This window comes from Mobula hypostoma, chromosome 26 (genome assembly GCF_963921235.1).
Source record: "Mobula hypostoma chromosome 26, sMobHyp1.1, whole genome shotgun sequence".
Lineage (NCBI taxonomy): Eukaryota > Metazoa > Chordata > Chondrichthyes > Myliobatiformes > Myliobatidae > Mobula > Mobula hypostoma.
This window is the reverse complement of record NC_086122.1, coordinates 37,397,994-37,421,575: the sequence shown is the minus strand read 5'-3', so window position 1 is coordinate 37,421,575 and position 23,582 is coordinate 37,397,994. Positions and strand designations below refer to the sequence as shown.

The 23,582-nt window shown below is 43.6% G+C and overlaps 1 protein-coding gene across 1 annotated transcript; it reads right to left on the bottom strand.

The window, feature by feature from the left end:
- Window positions 1–3,007: 3,007 nt before the first annotated feature.
- On the bottom strand, window positions 3,008–23,156 carry paqr7b (progestin and adipoQ receptor family member VII, b). The gene is made up of 3 exons (XM_063033693.1): window positions 23,022–23,156; window positions 22,649–22,845; window positions 3,008–6,478 (listed from the first exon to the last, which is right to left on the bottom strand). Exon 3 carries the CDS (start codon window positions 6,445–6,447, stop codon window positions 5,389–5,391), a length of 1,059 nt encoding a protein of 352 aa, XP_062889763.1. The 5' UTR covers window positions 6,448–6,478; window positions 22,649–22,845; window positions 23,022–23,156; the 3' UTR covers window positions 3,008–5,388.
- Window positions 23,157–23,582: the final 426 nt, after the last annotated feature.

Genomic DNA, 23,582 nt, shown 5'->3' with positions numbered 1-23,582 from the left:
TAACCCAAACATGGTTGCTACAGAGAAACCGTTACCTCAGCAGTGAACATTACAAAGAAGCCAACACATTAGCATTAGCAGTGAACATTACAAAGAAGCCATTACAGTATGCTTATGCAAACAACAAAGTTGAACTTGAACAGGCATCTCCTGAAATCCTGTTCTGTGGCACTTTTGTCCACTTTCATTCTGTGCTGGCCCACTCTCACCACCCAGGGTATGCTCTCCTTCTCACTGCTGCCAACAGGAAGCAGGTACAGGAGCCTCAGGACTCACACCACCAGGTTGATGAACAGTTATTACCCTTCAATCATCAGGCTCTTGAACCTAAGGGGGTAACTTTACTCAACTTTACTTGCCCCATCACTGAACTTTCCCACAACCTATGGACTCACTCTCAAGGAATCTTCATCTTTGATAATAAATTTCCCTTAAGCCATCACAGGATTGTAAAGGTATTTATTTTGCATCAGCCAGACATTCCAATTCTAGCAACATATGAATGGCTAATGTTCACCAGTTAGTTATTTGATTCTTTGTAGTGGGGTTTATAGCACAAAGTGTATTATCATGGGTTAAGGTACCAGGATATAACAAGAAGGGTCCAACACATTGATACAATCATGAAGAAGCATGCCAGCAGCTCTACTTCATTAGATGTTTGAGGAGATTTGGTATGTCACCAAAGACTGTTGCAAATGTCTGTAAGTGTGCAGTGGAGGGCATTCTGACTGGATGCATCACCAACTGGTATAGAGGCTCCAAACCACAGGATCACAAGAGATTGCAAAGAGTAGTAGATTCAGCCAGCTCTGTCAAGTACTGTATGTGTTAATGTCGAGTGGAGAGCGAGTTTGTAGATCTGGTGGATGTTGGGAACGGCAAGGGTGGAGGGGTGTGGGACAGGTGGCAGAGGAATGCCAGGGGCAGGGGTAGAGGTGATGCACATGCAGACACACCCCGCCCTGAGACACAAGGCAAGGTCATTTGATTCCAAACAATTGGTTTATCGCTACAGAATGTCTCCCTGGTGCTCCCTTCTCCCCAACCATGATTCTTTCCTCTCTCTGCACCCTTCCCACATTCAGTCTACAATAGAGATCCATGCCCGATTCAGGCTTATCATCACTCGTATATGTTATGAAATTTATTTTTTGTGGGAGCAGTGCAGTGTAATACATTAAATTACTACATTACTGTGTAAAAGCCTTATATATGTGCCTAAGACTTTTGCTTGGTAGTGTACGCTTGTAACGCACTGTAGCTTACTTTCATGTCACTTATACTCAGGGTATGAACACCCATGACAATCAACTTCAACTAAAGAGAAAATGGTTTGGTTTGGCCCACCTAAATGTACAACTAGAATTAATCTTGTCAGGATGGATGGAATGTCCATAGAGGGGAAGCACCTCTGGTGAAGGGGCTTGTCGTGCCCATTCTGAGGGAGCTCACTCACCTTTGGTCCCCACTGGACACTCAACTCTCACCTGTAGCTCCAAGTAGCTGTTTGCATGCCACTGCAGCTACACCCTGGTACACCTCAATGCCAGGCAGGCAAGACCAGGTGAGGGTAGCTGGTGGGCATCATACCCCGGTGAGATAAGGACATGCCTGTCCTAGCATGCGACGTCAGCTCTGGCAGACTGGACAGATGAGATCTACAGTGAGATCCAACAGCCAGGAAGGCTGCTCTGTAACAGTCCATGGAGAGTGAAGGCCATTTCGAGGCACAGAAGTCATGGTCATCGACTGCATCTAAGCAAGACCCCGTTGCGATGCTTGTTTGTACCACTGGAATTGGACTTCTGAAGCCCAAGGGAGTGGAACTGCCCCGGTGCAACAGTTTACCAACCTTAAAAAACCCTCCCGCATGGGTTTCCTGTCACCATCAGGCACGACAGACAACCGCCACCAGAATTATTCCTGTTGCTGCAAAATTCATATTAAACCAGCACACAATTAGCTTAGCCTTGAGTTCCATAATTTTAAAACTACAACTAGGAATACAGTTTGTACTTGCCACTGGTAGACATGTTTTGAACACAGCATTATTTAATTTAGCAAAGATTGTCATTATTATCACCAGGAAATCCATCAGGGAACACAGAAGAAATCTGCCCCAAGAGCAGTGAGAATGTGGAAGACTCAGAATACAAGGACATTCCTATGAACAGAGATGAGGAAGAATTTCTTTAGCCAGAAGGTGGTGAATCTGTGGAATCCATTGCCATAGCAGCTGTGGAGGCCAAGTCATTGAGTATATTTAAAACAGAGGCTGACAGGTTCTTGACAGGATCAACCTCTGTTTTAAAGATCATGGGGAGGAGGCAGGAAAATTGCGTTCAAAGGAAAAATAAATTAGCCATGATGGAATAGTGTAGCAGACCCGATGGGACGAATGGCCTAATTCTGCTCATGTCTTTTAGTCTTACTACATACTTCCTTAAGGTCACCACTTACGTCTTTTCCAAGGGAACTATTCTACAGAGTGTAGCTCTGAAGCCATTAGCATTGCAATCATTAGTGGAGGCTTCTACAGGTATATATAAATAACATGCTGAAAATAGGGAAATTAGTACTACGTAAACCATTGGTAGTGTTATTTTAATATACTTTTAACTTTCCAGTATGTTGGTCCAGTGTCACACCAAGCTGTATAAAGTTTAGCTGACTATATTGAAGTCAGGGCCAACATTTCCCAAGGGAGAACATGTTCCAATTTAAACAGGAGATTTTCAGCCCCATATGATATCTTGTTTCCTTGCACAATTTTCCTGGTTTGCATAGACAACCTCAAGGACTGAAGGCCCCACCTGGGCAAGCATGATTTTGGGTCACCAACAGATACAATGGCCAATATGCTGTAGACAACTGCATTCACTGCTGCTCGAGGAGATCTCCAAACCCAAGGTGACAGAAGCATGTAGGAAGCCATGGTGCTTTTGAATTGGAATTAGTTGTGGTGATGCACATTCAATGAAGCACAGGAAACCTTCACAAAAGATTTGTAAACATTGAATATGATTTTATTTGCATGGGTACACATGTTGAAAGGCTGAAAGTTTTGCTTCATAAACAGTGCTGCCTCAGTCAATTACACCCAGAGCTTCACCCCTTCTCCCCAACAGTTGGAAATAGAGGGCAACCACAAAGATCATCTTCCTTTCCAATATCATAGCGGGAGTATTGCAAAACAGTGCAACAAGGGAAAAAAAACAGCAGAGGAGTTGTTCAGCGTAACCTTTCACTCTTTGTGAACAATGAGGTCAACTGAACATTATGTGCGCTGTATCCAGCAAGCGGTTTCTGCTCTTGGGTGGTTGTCCTTCATGGCTTAGCTGGATGCACTCCTGTTTCAGCCCATTACTTTAAAAAAAAATTTGCGTGATACCCCAGACCACACATTTTCTGGATGTGCTGTAAACTCAGGTGAACACAGAAAATTTAATGACATTTATTTCAAGGGAAACAGACTGACAGCTCTCAACCCACGTCACTAAAGCAGACATACACAAGCTTCCATTTTTGCTACTTTATAATCGTTTGCACCTCCAATCTTTTCTTCACGAGCCACAGAAGCAGCAACTGTTGTACATGGAGCCGACAGGGAAGGTTTCCGGCACAGTTCAGACTTGGCAGGAGGCAAAACACCAAGTGACCATAATTACACGGGAAGTGTTTAATCCTGGCATGCCATCGAAATACATAATTTTCCAAAATTGACTTTGAACTTGAGGAGCACAACATTACACAGACAGAAAATGTTCTTTCACATTTGGAGAGCCTCGATAGTTCTCAAGAGTCAACCATCAGCAATACCAATGTGTAATGTTTGGCAAGGGCAGGCACCAACTATCTGAAGAGGTGTCGGCCAGGATCAGAGCTATCCAATGACCAACATTGTTTGCACAGGTGCATGTTAAATATCCTATGGCATTATTTACAGAGCAGGGAAATTGTTTAAAACGTCCAACTACCTCCTGTGATAATGAATACACAGAGAGCTGAGACAAGCCAGATCAAACCTGTAGTCTCATGGTGACTGACAGCTCCGCTGAGAACTTTGTGTGGAATCTGACATTTTCCCTGTGACCACATGGGTTTCCTTCAGATGCTCCTGATTCCACCCTCATCCTAAGAAATGTGCAATTTGGTAGGTTACCCAGCCAAACTGCCCCTAGTTCTTACACACATGATAAAATTGGGGAGGGGATGGGAGAAGCTGAAGGAAACGTGGGAGGATAAGTAACAGAGAAAAACAGTGGTGGCTGGGATTAGTCTGAGTGCCAATGTAGACTTGAACCAAATGGTCTCCTTCTACTGATTTCATTTATTTATTCAGAGATAGGCTCTTCAAGCCACTCTGCCCAGCAACCCCCAACTTAATCCCAGCCTAAACGCAGGACAATCTACAATGATCAATTAACCTACTAACCGGTACGTCTTTGGACTATGGGCGGGAACCAGCGGACCTGGAGGAAAACTACGCATTCCACAGGGAGGACATACAAACTCCTTACAGATGACAGTGGAATTGAACTCCAAACTCCAACGCCCCGAGCTGGAATAGCGTCGGGCTAAGCGTTACACTATCATGGCACTGATCAGGAAATACAGGTATATAGAACATCGCCAAAAGCTATTCAGTAGTTCAGGGAGTGAATAGAAAGGGCTGGAATGGAACCGATAATTGAGAGCATTCTGGTCTGGGAGATATGATAGATTAATTCTTTACTGCAGTACACCTTTTAACACGTGGACAGCACTGATTATCTCCACATCAGCCATAGCTCTGTAACACTGATATACTTCATATCCTTGCACATCCAGATATTGGCTTTTGATGTTGATTTAGATCGATGACTTTCTCAGCATCAACCAACGTCATTGTGTAGTGCATTCAATGTAAACTTTGGATATTATAAATTCCACTAATCTCAAATCATGTTCAAAGAGAAACACAGTAACTGTTTCAAATTTATCAGAACCGGAAAGGATAAAGATACCAGAAGCTAGCAGTTACTCATTGGCCAACTCTGCTCCGCAGGGAGTCATGGCCACGCTTGGCCCTGCTCTGCTTGAACAGGTGCCAACTGAACAAATTCACCAATTACAAGGTAGGTGCTATGTAAAGATATAAGGCATTCAGTATTACAGTATTTGACAAATCCTTGCACGTCCTTGATGCTTGCCAAAAATCACGGCCAGTCTCATGTGAAAATGCCGTAGAAATCATTGCTGATTTCAGTCCAAGAATCGAACTCCCAGGCACAGAGTCCACTGCCAGCTGGAAACCAGAGTCAGTTTTTCCGCTACCCTTCCGCCACTCCCCAATGAATGGTATATTCACGATAGGTGAGATGCTGGATTGAGAAGCACCCATCTTCACTTCTCCTTGAGGCCGAGTTTGATTTTGATGAGGTGCCTCATGTAGACGGCAGTGACAACGCTGGAGGAAACGATCACTGCGAGACAGAGCAGCACAGAGCAGGTGGAGTCGCTATGCCACGTCTGATAGAAATGCTGCCGGTGTTTGTAATCCAGATGGATAGCTTCCAGTTGGGCCAGGGTGCAGAGGACCATAAAGGCATGGAAAATCTGATGCCCCTGCAGGAAGATGTCGCATTTTCCGGGGAGCCACTTCTCTGGGTGAGGACACGAGAAGAAGTGAGCACTTGCAAGGAAGCAGATGATCTGGCATTGGTGGTACCAAATGGCAGTGTCAGTGCAATTCGACGAGTAGCAGCTATATATCCGATGCACCACAGGGCTGATGTCCAACATGTAGGCCAGCCCGGCTGGGACTATCTGGTAGAGTTTGCGTGACCAAGGGTGCAGCAACTTGGCATTAGATTTTGCATAGCAGGATCCTAAACAGGACATCCAAGCCAACAAGGTGGCCATGGGGAGGTAGAACATTTTGATGACGTGGTACCACTCCTCTTCAATGGAGTAGTAATAGTGGACCAAAGCACTCCCATACTGATAGACCGCCACACCGATGTAGTCCACAAAGAAAAAGGAATAATGGGCGAGCTCCGAACGGGCATGCAGGAGGTGGGCAAGGGAGCTGCAGGTCAGGTAGCAGAAGGCAGAGAGGAGGAGGATCAGCAGTGGCAACGCGTGCCGGTCCGACCAGAAGTCCACCGTCCGGGAGAACTCCTGCAGCTTCAGGAGGATGATCAGCGCAGCGAAGAGGTGGGACCAGACATTGACGGACTCGTTGTGCCGCAGGAACAAGGTGAACAGGTAGTATCGCCAGCTCTGCTCCACCGGTCTGTAGCCAGAGTGGATATACGGCTCCCGGAATATCCGCGGCACCTCCCAATCCTTCACGGTGCACGGCAGGCTGGGAATGGACTGCTCCACCAGGCTTGGGATCTGACGGATCTGCTGGATATTGATGAAGAGTCTACCAATCTGTTCCATCACCACGGTCGTCATGGTAACACTGGGGCCTTACTAACACTGATACCTGTAATTACAGAACAAAACAGAAAGAAGAATTAAAGAACAGTTTACCATAGGCTGAAAAAGTACACCTACCACAAGATGCCACAGACATAGATAACCCCCAGCATCACACTGCCCACAGTCCAGTTTAACGGTTTGGTTCCTAGGTTCAACGCTCAAAAGTTCAACTTCTTCAAAGTACATTTATTATCAAAGTTTGTATAAATGAAATAACCTTGAGATTTGTCTCCTTACAGGCAGTCACAAAACAAGAAACCTGAAAGAACCCATTAAAAAAAAGACCGACAAGCACTCAATGTGGGGGGGGGGAGAGAAACTCAAATGGCGCAAACAATAAAAGCGAGCAACAGCATTCAGAACGAAAGTGAGTCCATAGACACGAAGCCGAGAGCAGGCCACAACCTCAGTGATGTGGAGTGCCGAGTAAGTGTCACTGAGCCATAAGCAGGGCCCTCGCCTCTGGTCCCGACACTCTGCCTTTCCAAACCCTCTGGCCTGGCTTCTAAATGGTCCAAACATCTGGTTGTTCCTCACAATGGATAGGACACGCTCCGGGCCTGGACTCCACTGCCATGTTCCGGCCCGTATCCGACTTTTCCAAGTCGGTCCGGTGCTCTGATCGATCAAACCTTGCTCTCAACTTAGGTGGACAGGCTCCAAATCTACCTCTCCTCCACTCCTACTTTTTTCCACTTTGCACTGTCACTCCGTCTCAACCTCGCTCCGACCACTTCTCCTTGAACATGCCCGGCCTCGCTCAGACTTGGCATCACACTGGCATGCCTCGACTCTCGAGTCAGCCTCGCTTTCGCTCACCCCTTCATTGTTTGCAGTGATCACTTACCACAATTTCCCACAGAAAAAGTCTTTACAAAAAGTTTTCAGTTGCACTTCTTGCTTTATGAACCCCCAATAGGTTGTTGCCCATCTTCAGTAACGCCATCGTAAACTGAAATGTACAAACTGCTGCAGCGAATTTTTGTTACCGGTTCATAGCATGGAGGACTGCTGTTAGGGGCCATGTTTACTGCCCAGGCCTAGTTGTGACAACAGCAAGATAACACTAACAGCAGTACACTACAGCAGCGGACAAGAGCTGAAAGCGAGCAGGTGTTCAACGCCGTCTGCTTGTGTTTGATCGGTCTCCCTTTCTTCTTGCTACTACCGTCAGACAGAAGGGCAGGAGTCTTGAGTTCCACGCCATCAGGAGCAGCTGTTGCTCCGCAGCCACCGGGCTCCTGGACGGGCTTCACTCACCTCAGCGCTGAACGGGTTCTGCCGCTGTGGACTCACTTTCACAGCCTCTGCAGTTCATGTTTCTTGCATTTTTGTTTACCTTTCATCAAGGTGCTTCAGCGCTGAATTGGCCCCGTGGCTGTGGCCTGTAACCATCGGCACTCACCTCATGAGGCAGATGGAACATCACCATTTTAAAATTGCTAACAGTATGATAGCCACTACAAACAGATCTTTTCACTGTTTCTTTTTAGTTTGATTAAATAGAGGTCCTGATGAAGCCATTTAATCCGGTCACAGCTTTCTAAGGCCGAATTGTCAAACACTTCTCTTGGAATGATTCAGCATAATCTGCATGTGACAACACGCCTTCCTCACAGAGAATGGCTTATTAAGCCTTCCCTGCCAGAACCCTTGTAATAAACAAATGAAGTAACTTAATATGCAACTAAAATGGAATTCGGGGAAAATCCACCTTTTTAAAAAAACAGGCTTAACAATATGAGACGTAGAAGCAGAAACAAGCCATTCCGCCCATCAAGTCTGCTCCGCCATTCGATCACGCCTGATTTATTTTCCCTCTCAACCCCTTTCTCCCACCTTCTCAGATTTAGAAAAGCAAAATATATTGTAAGTTTACTAACAGACAAAAAACTGGTTAGGATTAATCGATTGACATAACATCTCTAAAACGTGGGTAATAGTCTCTGGACCCAGGCCCAGCAGTAGGCGCTCCTCTCTCCGGTACAGAGCAACCAATCGAAAGACAGGCAGTCAGCGCTCACCTTCTGCACTCGCTCTGATGCTTCAATCTCCCTCCTCACTTTAATCAGCGAAGCAGCCAAACATCCACTTGTGCCCGGTCCTGCAACCTGCCTGCCACAAGGTTTGTGCACACTGCCTCCCGGAATCCTCTCAGAGACGGCAGAGAGCTGGAACACCCAAACAATCTCCAAACTTCCGTGCTCGCCTTGACGCTTCAATCGCCCGTGTCATTTTAGTCGGCAAAATAGGGTCAAACATCGGCACGTGTGCCATCCTACGAGGTTTGCTTATGCTGCCTCTGCCTCCCGGAATCCTCTCGGAGGCTGCAGAGCGCTGAAGCACCCAAACTATCCCCAAACAGCAAAACACAGCCTTCAACAATTCCAGAATCACGTCCAAGCCAAGAAACAAATAATGACATAAAAGAATTTAAAAAGATGGTTCCTGATCTATCTAGAAGATGTCGACCAAAGGAGACTTGTACATAGGTGCCATCTCGACTGGAATTATACAAAACTGTATATAATACTCCAAGTGCCGTTTCATGACTAAGATAACTCAACACAAGTTCCTGAGAGAGAACATCACCAACTGCTTGTCCTGGTCCAACTCCACTGACACCGCTCTCAAGATGTCTCACTAACACCTCTACTTCCTCAGGCATCTAAAGGGCTTTGGCATATTTCCTTTCGCCCTTGCCAATTTTTATTGGTTCAACACAACGCATCCTATCTGGATGCACTACAACTTGGTATGGCAGCTGCTCTGCCCTTCACCAGAAGAAACAGCAGTGAGCAGCTCAGCACATAATAGAAACCAGCCTTCCCAGTCGACATCTCTTGCTGCCTCAGTAAACCAAAGACCCCATCTATTCTTCTCATGTTTTCATTGATCACCTCTTAGCTCAGCACAGACTAGATGGGCTGAAGGGCCTGCATCTGTGCTGCATTTTTCTACGACTCTGTAACAATCTCGTCCAATCTCTCATTATAGGTAATATTCTCTAATCCAGGCAACACAAATTCCAATCTCTCATTATAGGTAATATTCTCTAATCCAGGCAACACAACATGCAGTTCTATGCTTGTATTGGACCAGTGGTTCCCAATCTCTCATTATAGGTAATATTCTCTAATCCAGGCAACACAAATTCCAATCTCTCATTATAGGTAATATTCTCTAATCCAGGGGTCCTCAACTCTTTTGGGGGGGGGTGGGGGAGGTTGTTCAAGTAGGGTTAAACTCACCTCAACATGTGTTTTACAGTTAGGGTTGCCAACTTTCTCACTCCCAAATAAGGGACAAAAGTAGCAGTCAAATATGGGACACTTGTGTTTTCCCTGGGAAAGACTACCATGACCACGAAGCCTTGCGTGGGCACCCATGTGCGCATGCGTGACGTGCGCATACATGACATGTGCGCATGTGTGTGCATGCCGATTTTTTTCCCTACAAATCGGTTTTGGCTTAATCTTCCCGATTCTGTTTAGTGAAACTACACTGTACATACATTATTTCTACTTTATATAAACTGTGTATTTATCACATCATTCCTGCTTTTACTATATGTTAGTGTTATTTTAGGTTTTATGTGTTATTTGGTATGATTTGGTAGGTTATTTCAAGTTCAACAGTGCGTGACAGGGAATGAGGAAAGGTGCAGCTGACTCATATCGTTTCATATCGTCAAATCATACGTTTCCTCGCAGCCCAGTAGCACATGCTTTGCGGCCTGGTACCGGTCCGCGGCCCGGTGGTTGGGGACCACTGCTCTAATCCAGGCAAGAACAACGTGCATTTCTATGCTTGTATCGAACCAGGGGTTCCCAATCTTTTTCATGCTTTGGACCCCTACCATTAACTGAGAGATCTGGGGAACCCAGGTTGGGAACCCTTGTATTAGACAAAGTAGATATGCAATTACACAAATAATCTGACTATTTAAGTATGCAAATTCTGTATTTTCTGATGTCAAAAAAAAACAAATACTACTCAAAATTCATTAGAAAATAAGAGAAGAACTTTCCCTCTCCGGTTTGGCAGGTGACATGGCTTCTGTAGTTGTGTATAAAGGCGATTGGTATGTATTATCTTTATACGCAAATGTATGTAATATTCGTATTTCTTAACTTGTTGAAAAAGTGAAATTGTTTCATTTTCACTCCTGGCCGTTTCTGGCATCTCCAAGCCCGACTGCTTGAAACTGCAGTGAGCAAAACAGTTCTGAAATATCTGATTGCTTATTTTTGACAACCATCAGTGTCAAAAATCACTGTTTTTTGAACACAAACACATGCAACTGACTATTTTACAAACTGTTCACTCTAAGCATGATATAGTGTCTAACAGCCATGCATGTACACGTGACTAATGCTAGTTAGAAACTACATGGCAATCGTCTCTTGTCCCAATTAAGCGACATAGAGTCATAAATAAACGAAGGGAATCCTGGCTGTTTTCTGTTTTGTTCTTCAAGAGGTGGCTCAAATAAGGACTGCATTGATTAGTTGATGGCCCAATTAACCAGAACTCGCTGTCATTCTGTGAGCACAATATGAATGCAAGGACTTTTGTGCTTTTATACATTTTTTTGAAAGCTCTGGTTGTATTTCCATCGTCTCCTATAGTCTAGTAAAAGCCCACCCAGTACAGCATCTATCATAGAAAAATATGATCTTTGTTACCATGGTCACAAGATTGTGTTTACAGCAATTAAGTGCTTAGTATACTGACAAGCATGAAAATAACTGTCTTTTACCAAGGGCCACATACACTCTCAGCTCCAATGTTTATTAAAATGAAGACTAAACCTCTCATTTAATCTACTGCTTGTAAAACAATCCACCAGCACACAGATAGCCTGTATAGCTGCAACGTCACTATTTTCCTGCTTTTGGACCACCCAAACTCACTACCACATGACAAAACGCTGTACCAAGGCCACACAGTTCATTGTCCCAGTTATAGCTTTTTCAGGAGTAATCTGTTACTTTTACTTAGAAACATAGAAAACCTACAGCACAGTACAGGCCGTTTGGCCCACAAAGTTGTGCCGAACATGTCGCTACCTTAGAAATTACTAGACTTCCCCATAGCCCTCTATTTTTCTAAGCTCCATGTACCTATCTAAAAGTCTCTTAAAAGACCCTATCGTATCCGCCTCCACCACCGTTGCCGGCAGCCCATTCCACGCACTCACCACTCTCTGCGTAAAAAACTTACCCCTGACATCTCCTCTGTACCTACTCCCCAGCACCTTAAACCTGTGTCCTCTTGTGGCAACCATTTTAGCCCTGGGAAAAAGCCTCTGACTATCCACATGATCAATGCCTCTCATCATCTTATACACCTCTATCTGGTCACCTCTCATCCTTCGTCGCTTCAAGGAGAAAAGGCCGAGTTCACTCAACCTGTTTTCATGCTGCCCAATCCAGGCAACATCCTTGTAAATCTCCTCTTTACCCTTTCTATGGCTTCCACATCCTTCCTGTAGTGAGGTGACCAGAACTGAGCACAGTACTCCAAGTGGGGTCTGACCAGGGTCCTATATAGCTGCAACATTTCCTCTCGGCTCCTAAATTCAATTCCATGATTAATGAAGGCCAATACACCGTATGCCTTCTTAACCACAGAGTCAACGTCAACTTGCGCAGCAGCTTTGAGTGTCCTATGGACTCTGACCCCAAGATCCCTCTGATCCTCCACACTGTCAACAGTCTTACCATTAATACTATCTTACCATTAATACTATATTCTGTCATCATATTTGACCTACCAAAATGAACCACTTCACACTTATCTGGGTTGAAATCCATCTGCCACTTCTCAGCCCAGTTTTGTATTCTATCAATGTCCCGCTGTAACCTCTGACAGCTCTCCACACTATCCACAACACCTCCAACCTTTGTTTCCTCAGCAAACCTACTAACCCATCCCTCCACTTCCTCATCCAGGTCATTTAAAATAATCATGAAGAGTAAGGGTCCCAGAACTGATCCCTGAAGCACATCACCAGTCACCATCCTCCATGCAGAATATGACCCATCTACAACCACTCTTTGCCTTCTGTGGGCAAGCCAGTTCTGGATCCACAAAGCAATGTCCCCTTGGATCCCATGCCTCCTTACTTTCTCAATAAGCCTTGCATGGGGTACCTTATCAAATGCCTTGATGAAATCCATATATACTACATCAACTGCTCTTCCTTCATCAATGTGTTTAGTCACATCCACAAAAAATTCGATCAGGCTCGTAAGGCACGACCTGCCCTTGACAAAGCCATGCTGACTATTCCCAATCATATTATACCTCTCCACATGTTCATAAATCCTGCCTCTCAGGATCTTCTCCATCAACATTCCAACCACTGAAGTAAGACTCACTGGTCTATAATTTCCTGGGTTAGCTCTACTCCCTTTCTTGAATAAAGGAACAACATCCACAACCCTCCAATCCTCCGGAACCTCTTCTGTCCCCATTGATGATTCAAATATCACTGCCAGAGGCTTAGCAATCTCCTCCCTCACCTCCCACAGTAGCCTGGGGTACATCTCATCCGGTCCTGGTGACTTAGCCAACTTGATGCTTTCCAAAAGCTCCAGCGCATCCTTTTTCTTAATATCTACATGCTCAAGCTTTTCAGTCTGCTGTAAGTCAGCACTACAATCACCAAGATCCTTTTCCATAGTGAATACTGAAGTAAAGTATTCATTAAGTACCCCTGCTATTTCCTCCGGTTCCATACACACTTTCCCACTGTCACACTTGAGAGGTCCTGTTCTTTCACGTCTTATCCTCTTGCTCTTCACATATCTGCAGAATGCCTTGGGGTTTTCCTTAATCCTGCTCGCCAAGGCCTTCTCACATCCTCTTCTGGTTCTTCTCATTTCCTTTTTAAGCTCCTTCCTGTTAGCCTTATAATCTTCTAGATCCCTAACATTACCCAACTCTCTGAACCTTTTGTAAGCTTTTCTTTGCTTCTTGACTAGATTTATTACAGCCTTTGTACACCACAGTTCCTGTACTCTACCATAACTTCCCTGTCTCATTGGAACATACCTATGCAGAACTCCACACAAATATCCCCTGAACATTTGCCACATTTCTTCTGTACTTTTCTCTGAGAACATCTGTTCCCAATTTAAGCTTCCAATTTCCTCCCTGATAGCCTCAAAATTCCCCTTACTCCAACTAAACGCTTTTCTAACTTGTCTGTTCCTATCTCTCTCCAATGCTATTGTAAAGGAGATCAAATTATGGTCACCATCTCTAAAATGCTCTCCCACTGTGAGATCTGACACCTGACCAGGTTCATTTCCCAATACCAAATCAAGTACAGTCTCTCCTCTTGTAGGCTTATCTACATATTGTGTCAAGAAACGTTCCTGAACACATCTAATAAACTCCACCCCATCTAAACCCCTTGCTTCAGGGAGATGCCAATCGATATTTGGGAAATTAAAATTTCCCATCACGACAACTCTGCTATTATTACACCTTTCCAGGATCTGTTTCCCTATCTGCTCCTCGATATCCCTGTTATTATTGGGTGGCCTATAAAAAACACCCAGTAAAGTTATTGACCCCTTCCTGTTCCTAACCTCCACCCACAGAGACTCCGTAGACAATCCCTCCATGATGTCCACCTTTTCTGCAGCCATGACACTATTCCCGAAAGGTTAATTTGCAGGTTGAGTCAGTAGTGAGGAAGGCAAATGCAATGTTAGCCTTTGACATTGCATCTGACAGTCCATGAACTCATGATCACCACCTCCCTATTCCTCTTTGGCACTATTTATTAATTTACTTTCTTATTGTAACTTATACTAATGTTTCTATGTCATGTACTGTACTGCTGAGACAAAAACAACAACTTTCATGGCACATCTCAGTGCTAATAAAACTGATTCTGATACAGCCCATAACCTCCATTTTCCTACGAAGCCTTCAACCTACTGGTTAAGGAAAGTGATCTTCTCAATGCAATGACTCTTGTGGTGAGCCTCAGAATGAACTGGGGTGGGTGGTGAGTCAAGAAGGGTAGATGTATGATGGAATAGAGAGGTGGGGGAAAAGAATTTGAGATGGGTTACTCCAGTAATTGCTATCCCTGCTGAAAGAGCAAGAAGAGTGTGGCTCTCCCAGTGCTCGTGCATGTTTAATGCTGAACCTGGTTGCAAGTCACTTTTGTGAGATTTCCAGCAAATGACACTCCGCACTGGCCAATGTAACACCCACTGAAGAGAAAAAACTAGAATTTCTAACTATTCACTAAATCTCCAAATCCACGGTAAAATACAGTAAATGAAAAATATTCTTCTCACGAGAGATTAGATTCTTTATGAATTTGTTAAGCAAAACGTCAGTGAACATCTTTCAGTATCCTATAAAGCCATGCAATGGCATCTGCACTGGACTTCAAGGCCAGTGGTCCTGGGTTCGAATTTGGCCAGCTCCTCGCACGCTCCCCATCCGTGCTGGGCTGGCGTCCAGATAGCAACTCGGCTTTGTAAAAATTAGACAAATGCTAAAGAAACAGCAAGGTTGCCACCCGATGCACCACAAAGTGCGGGGATGAACAACAAACAATAAAATCATAAACCAGAAATGCTAGCACAGGATGCTTAAAGGGAGATACATTAATGCACAAATATAAGTACTGGCATTCTTGAACAGAGTTACAAAGGATTTGTCTCTTCACTAAAGGGACTGCTTGCTCCTGTTCTATAACATAGAAACCATAGAAAAACTACAGCACAGAAACAGGCCTTTTGGCCCTTCTTGGCTGTGTCGAACCATTTTCTGCCTAGTCCCACTGACCTGCACATGGACCATATCCCTCCATACACCTCCCATCCATGTATCTGTCCAATTTATTCTTAAATGTTAAAAAAGAACCCACATTTACCATCTCGTCTGGCAGCTCGTTCCATACTCCCACCACTCTCTGTGTGAAGAAGCCCCCCCTAAGGTTCCCTTTAAACTTTTCCCCCCTCACCCCTAACCCATGTCCTCTGGTTTTTTTCTCCCCTTGCCTCAGTGGAAAAAGCCTGCTTGCATTCACTCTATCTATACCCATCATAATTTTATATATCTCTTTCAAATCTCCCCTCATTCTTCTAGGCTCCAGGGAATAAAGTCCTAACCTATTCAACCTTTCTCTGTAACTGGGTTTCTCAAGTCCCGGTAACATCCTTGTAAACCTTCTCTGCACTCTTTCAACCTTATTTATATCCTTTCTGTAACTTGGTGACCAAAACTGATCACAATACTCCAGATTCGGCCTCACCAATGCTTTATACAACCTTATCATAACATTCCAGCTCTTATACTCAATACTTTGATTGATAAAAGCCAAATGTACCAAAAGCTCTCTTTACGACCCTATCTACCTGTGATGCCACTTTTAGGAAACTTTGTATTTGTATTCCCAGATCCTTCTGTTCTACTGCACTCCTCAGTGCCTTACCATTAACCCCGTATGTTCTACCTTGGTTTGTCCTTCCAACGTGCAATACCTCACACTTGTCTGTATTAAACTCCATCTGCCATTTTTCAGCCCAAATTCTCCCCTCCCTGTAACACCCCCCCTCAAATGAGCATGAAGGAGTTCCCATCTTAAAAAAACCCTCCCAAGCAGTGCTTTATCACTGAGATAAGTATGGTCACAACATTTATATTGCACATTCGGTATATTAGAAACCGAATAAATATGCACAAGATAAGGTCACAGAGGTGATATCAGCAAGATTACGTAGAGCACAAGATAGGTCACAGAGATGATATTAGCAAGATCAAATAGAGCACAAGATAAGGTCACAGAGGTGATATCAGCAAGATTACGTAGAGCACAAGATAGGTCACAGAGGTGATATCAGCAAGATTACGTAGAGCACAAGATAGGTCACAGAGATGATATCAGCAAGATCAAGTAGAGCACAAGATAGGTCACAGAGATGATATCAGCAAGATTACGTAGATCATAAGTACACAAGAATTTGTTGATCTGGGAAAAGATTCAAGATTCAAGATTCAAAAAACTTTATTGTCATTCTAACGGTACATTGGCTCTGCAGGGCAGAATGAGACAACGTTTCTCGGGGCAGTGCAATCAAAACATAACGAATGCAACACTAAATAATAAACATAACAATAAATAGTAAAACACAACAGCCACATGTCATTTAAAATCAAGTTGTAAGTGTCCAGTGCAAGTTAAAAGTGCCCAAAGCAGAGTCAAGTAGAGCAGCTATTTAGCAGTCTGACTGCCTGTGGGAGGAAGCTGTTTAGTAGCCCTGTGGTTTTAGTTTTGATGCTCTTGTAATGTTTGCCTGATGGCAGAAGAACAAACAGTTCCTGGAGAGGGTGTGAGGGGTCTTTAATGATGTACCATGTCTTCTGGAGGCATCGACTCTGAAAGAGGTCTTGGAAAATTATGAACCTACAAGTTAGGAGGGGCAGGTCACTTGGACCCTCAAGCCTTTTCCAATTAATGGCATCATCACTGATTGACTGCTCCTGACACGACAGTCAATCCCTGATAACGCTTCACCCCTTTACTTCCCAAGCTGTTAACGTTGCCCTTAGTAAGTTTCAAGGTCGCCCTTCGAGCAATGGAATTGCTAAGATTCATAACCTTCAGAGAAAAATATTTGCCTCTTTGGTCTTATACACATGAAACCTTATTTTGAAAGTGACACCAGTACTAAATTCTCTAAGGAACGTTTGCTTTTCATTATTCTCAACAAAGACAAGTGTGTCCTATCGTGTCCCAACCTTTCCTCCTGAGACAACCACAGCCTTTCCAGGAATTGAGTCAAGGAAACATTTGAACTGCTTCCAGCCATTAACATCCTTCCTTAAAACTAATACTGTACTCAGCATTCCAGATGCAATGTCACCAATGTCCTATATAAACAACCTGCCTAGTTTTGCCTTCAGCTCCCCCTGCAATAAATGATCAGACTCTGTTAGATTTCCTCATCAATCCTTTCCCACTTAGCAGATGAAGAGACGCCAGATGGAAAAATAGCCACAGAGGGTTGTAAACACAACCAGCTCCATCATTGGCACTAGTCTCCCCAGCACAGAGGACATTCAACAAATCAGGAACAGCTTTTTCCCCCGTCATCAGATTTCTGAATGGATATTGAATCCATGAACACGACCTCACTACTTATTTATTTATATGTACACACACTGTAATTCACAGTTTTTGTTATGTACTGGTACTGCATAACCACAGATTTCACGGCATACACCAGTGATATTAAACCTGATTCTGATCTTCAAGGAGCAACGCCTCAAAAAGGCAGCAACCATCATTAAGGACCCCATCATCCAGGACATGCTCTCTTCTCATTGCCGCCATCAATGAGGAGGTACAGGAGCCTGAAGACACACACTCAACATTTTAGGAACAGCTTCTTCACCTCCAACGTCAGATTTCCAAATGGATACTGAACCCATGAACACTACCTCACTATCTTTTGAGCTACTAATATATTTTAACATATATTTATTATTGCAATTTATAGTTTTTCCTGTATGTATTGCACTGTACAGCCGCCACAAAAACAACAAATTTCATGACATATGTCAGCAATATAAAACCTGATTGTGATGTTACACCATAAACCACCACAGATGAGATTAAGAATCTACCATAACGCCAATATGCCTATTTCAGAAAATCAGGGATAAGGGGCTTCACTTATGTGAAGAAATGGAAAAGATTGTTCTCTTTAAAATTGAAAATCATGAGATGTCGAGTTAACAGACATTGAAATATTGTGGGAGGTTGAGAAAAGAACAGGAAACAAGAAACAGCACCAAATCACAATCAGATTATTAGCTAAAAGAAAGATGGAGAGATTTTAGTTATGTTAAGAAAATGCAAAGAGATGCAATAATTTAGCATGCACTGCCAGAAAATCTGGTGGCAGCAGGTTTAGGAAGAAATTTAAAAGAAAATTGTACAAATGCAAACGATTTTAAAGCTTAAAGGTAAATCTCAGGAAAATGGTTCAATTGGATTGTTCTTCAAAGGGTCAAGGGCAAACCAGGTGAAATCACCACTAGAATTAAGAATCTCAAATGCAAAGCCACTAAATTCCAAAAGAGTCAGCAGGAATTCCAAACTCCTTGAGTCATCCACTCACTTCTTAAATGAGAAACCATATTTATTAAGTATAAATAATCAAGGGAAAGGGAATTCCACTCAGATTACTCAGCTGTAGAATTATAGAGCTGTTCGGCACAGAAACCTTTAGCCAAACTTGTCCATTCCAAACAGGATGCCTTCCTGACCTAGTCACATTTGAAGGTTTAGTGGGATCCACATTAATCTAGACCAGGGGTTCCCAGCCTGAGGTCCATGGACTCCTTGCTTAATTATGTTGGTCCATGGCATGAAAAAGATTGGGAACCCCTGCTGTAAATCTTTCCTACTGTCCAAATGTCTTTTAAATGTTTTCATATCATCTGCCTCTACCACTTCCCCTGCAGCTCCTTCCATAAACCCACCATACTCTCAAGTTCCCTTTAAACCTTTCTCCTCTCACTCTAAACCTGTGCCCTCTAGTTTTAGCTCTCCTACTCCAGTAAAAAGACAGTGACCTTCGATTTTATAAACTGCTATACACTCACTGGTCACCCTTCATCTGTCTTCACTCCAAGGAAAACAATCCCTTCTATCCAGTCTTTCTTCGTCACTCAAGCCTCCAGTCTCTGCAACATCTTTCTGAATCTTTTCCATCCCCTCTCTAGCTTGATCACATTCTACCTGCAGTATAAAGACCAGAACTGTACACAGCAAACCAGGCGTGGTCTCACTAACGTCCTGTAGAGCTGCAACATCTCCTGTAGTCATTGCCCGGTCTGAAGAAGGCGTGCATGCCATTAACCTGCTTCATCATTTTGCCTGCCTGTGTCGCCAGTTTCACGAAACACTGCATTCGCATTCTAGGTATCTCTGCTTTACAACACTTGCCAGGGCATGCAAGTTTTGTCCTGGTTTAACTCCCCAAAGTGCATCACATTACACTTAAATATATATAACATTTAAATTAAATAAATAGTGCAAAAATAAAAGAAATATTCTCATCCTTACATTTCTTTCTCCCTGTGTGGCCTTTAGATTCAATATCATTATTTACAAAGTGAAAGGGAGCTTTTCTCAGAGTTCTGGGGTCAATATCACTGAATGGTTGTCTTGTATTTGTCCTACTTTCAGTTGATTTAGGCACTGCATGGGATATCCAGCACTGAAACAGATCACTCCACCTAATCAGCTCAATCTGTTACTTATTCTCCGCTCAAACAACCTTGTGTTGTCTTTCTTGTTTAAACGTAATAAATCATTAGAAAAAAAAGGGATGTGCTAGAGAACTAATGGATAACTTTGTTAATATTGTACATAGCCTGTAGCGTTTTGCTGAGGTTCACCGATACCAGCTTGGCCAGTTTCACCTAACTTTTCTTTCCCCATCACTGAAACGTTCCCACAACCCACGGACTCAGTTTCAAGGGCTCTTCATCTCATGTTCTTGATATTTATTACTTACTAATTTATTATTATTAATTTCTTTTTGTATTTGCACACTTTGTTGTCTTCTGCACACTGAACCCCCAAGTTGGTGCAGTCTTTCATTGATTCTATTATGGTTATTATTCTATAGATTTATTGAGTATGCCTGCAAGAAAATGAATTTCAGGGTTACATTTGGTGACATACAATATATGTACTTTGAATTTTAATACCCATGTATAAGAAGAGGGATTGAACAGGCCCAGAGTAGTCATCTTAAAACTGATGGTGGGAAAATTAATGGATTCTTCACTTAAGGAGGGAAGAATATATAGAAAGAAAAAAAAACATTGTATGAAATGTCAGCTTAGATCATAAAGGGAGTATCTTTCTTGACCAACATTATTGAATTTTTGAATTACACAGTGGTAATGAAGATGGTGTAATTTATGTAGACTTATTAAACCTTCCATAAGGTACCTCAAAATAGATTAACACATATCTGAGAATGATGTCAGAGGAAAAAAAGAACAGAATGTATTGTTACATTAGCTGCTTGGAGAAAGAAAACAGAAGAAAATAGTTGTAAAGGGTAGCTATCCATGGTGAAAGATGGTGATCCACAACATTCATAAAAGTTGCTGGTGAACGCAGCAGGCCAGGCAGCATCTCTAGGAAGAGGTACAGTCGACGTTTCGGGCCGAGACCCTGCATTGTTCACAATTGGCTCACACTCGTTAGGAATGAGAGAGAGACACACACAGACAGAGTTAGAGGGAGATAGATAGATGTGTGTGTGTGTGTGTGTGTGTGTGTGTGTGTGTGTGTGTGTATATATAGAGAGAGAGAATAAGAATGAATGCATGATGAGTATGTACAAGTGTAATTGCGATTTGGAAAGCAAGGAGAAAGTACAAGACATTGATAAATTTACAGAATAGTCAATTACTTGTTCAATATAGACAAATGCAAAGAATACATTTTAATAAGAAGTATAAGGTTATTTATAATTTGAAACCTGGAGATGTGAATGGAGAGAGAAACTAGGGACTTTAGAAAACCTTTAACAGCAAACACTGAAGATTGTGTCACAGATTTGCTCATCTGTATAGAAGCAAACTAGACAGTTTTCTTTTTCTAGATGAATTGAAAAGTAGATAAATGTTTGCTGAATATGCATTGAATTTCACTATACCACACTGAAGACTGCCATGTACTATTCCAGTCATATCTTATAGAAAGAACATAGAAACAAAGGAAAGGGTCCAGAGATGACTGTTTACAAAGCTGAAATGAGAGATGCTCAGCAGTACAGACTGGATCTCTTTTCAATGTGAGAAAAGACAAGTTGCCGAGCTACTTCATGTGTGTGTTTAAAGTAATGAATGATTCTAGAAAAATGCAATCACAAAAATTCTATTTTTGTGGAAGTGCAATGGAAGTCCAATATTCAAATTAAATTTATCAAAGTACATACATGTCACCATATACAAACCAGAGATTTGTTTTCTTGTGAGCATTCACAGAAAAAACAAGAAACAATGGAATCACTGAAAGATGACAGGACAAACAACCAATGTGCAAAAGGCAACAAGCTGTTTAAATACAAAAAGAGAAAAAAGAAATAATAATAAGCAATAACTATCAAGAACATGAGATTAAATTGAGCCCAGAGGGAACATTTCAGCGATGGGGCAAGTTAAGATGAGTGAAATTATCCCCTCTGGTTCAAGAGCCTGATGGTTGAGTGTCAATAACTATTCCTGGTGTGAGTCCTGAGGCTCCTGTACCTTCTCTCCGGTGGCAGCAGCGAGAAGACAGCGCGGCCTGGAAGGTGCAGGGGCTCACAACCGGGGGGACCAAGGACCCCTCGGTTAATGGTAGGGGTCCATGGCATTAAAAAAAAGTTGGGAGCCGCTGGTGCTGGGGGTTCCTTGATGATGGACGCTGCTCTCCCGGACGGCATGCATCACCATTCTGTCCCTCGTCACTCCCACCTCTTCATCCAAGCCATTGCTTCTCTAGCACGTACCAATCGGAGATTCCTCACCGCACTAGAGGTCATTTGCACTATGTAATCAACCTTCTCTGGATGGGGGTGAAGCCAGAGCAGCCGCAGACGGCCAGCACACTCCACACAGACAGGCCGAGCGACGGTCGCTCAGACAGCAACAGGCTGCCATTCCACATCGCGGACTCGCGCTTCCCAAAAGTAGTCAGTGAACTCCCTAAATGCCTTCCCTACCGAGGAGCACACAAAAAAAAAACTATCAATCTCGGCCTGCACATCTGTTGACTCAAAAGCGACCCCGCCTAAAAAAAAAGCCATCGTTGGCAGCAAAGCGCCTCTGCGAACAAGCTGGTGAAAACAAAAATCTTTTCTCAATTCCTGGCCCCATTGGAGCTCCATCGGTTAATGACGGATTTCCAAGCGCCCAAACCAGTCGAATTAAATGTATAGAGTATGAAAATTGGGGGTGGGGGGGGAAGAGGAGGAACATTCATTTTCTTTGAACAAGCTGCAGCAAGAAACCCAAGAATTAAACTGAACATAACTCTGGAAATTCTGGGTCATTCCGCGAGGACGGACACCGGAACCCCCGACACGTCGGCGCAGGAGGACGGATTCTCCCTCATACTCACCACTTCGCCGAAGAAAACAGTCTCCCCACAATTTACCGCTCCCCTCCGACAGCCAGCGGGCAGGAATGAATAGGCATCACTTGCCCAGCCAGACACGAACCGATTTCACAGAAGCCCGATCACTTCGCACAGGCAGAGTTGGGATTGACCATCGCCTGTACCCAATGCCGCACCGAAGATATTCGAAATACATCCACCTGCATTTTGCGAAAGAAATCAGTTAACTCCAGACGCGAGAGCCACAGATGCAACCATGCGATAGTTAATAATTCGCCACACATATAATAGACACTTAAACAGGCATCTTAGATTTAAACTTTTGAATAGCAAACATTTTTCCTAACGATTGTTTGAAACTGAATGCTGTATTTACTGTTGAGGGCGTGACGGACACAATCGTGGGGAAAGCCGCCGATCGCTCGCTATTCTGCCACCGTTCTCCGCTTGGCACCGCGGCGCCGACCCGACACAACACGCTCCGCGTCCCGGCGGCGACTGTCAATCAACCCCTCGGCTTGTCAATCAAAGGCCTACAACGCCCAATTAAAAATCCGGCTCTTGTGTCATCCCACCAATCGGATTCCACTCGAGTTCGGGGGGGCGGGGTTCAGCGGGAGGCCCCGCCCGGTTTCCTTTGTACACGTGATTCCCGCTATGTTGCATAGCAAGGGGGAAAAGCGATCGGTGTTTTCAGGGGCGGGGCTCTCAGGCAATGTTTTATGAATGTTTTTCTTTCCTGTTTTTATTGATTTCTACAAAGGGGGAATCTGCAGATCTCTCTTTTTTTTATTAATAGATGACATCTCGTTCAGCCTAATTAATCTTCCATTCAGCCTGCTTCAATTGTGTTAAATGCCACCCTCTGGCGCCAAATGTCTCTCAATTCTTACTGTCACTGGCCATGGACACACAGGAAGGAAAAGAAGGCACGGCA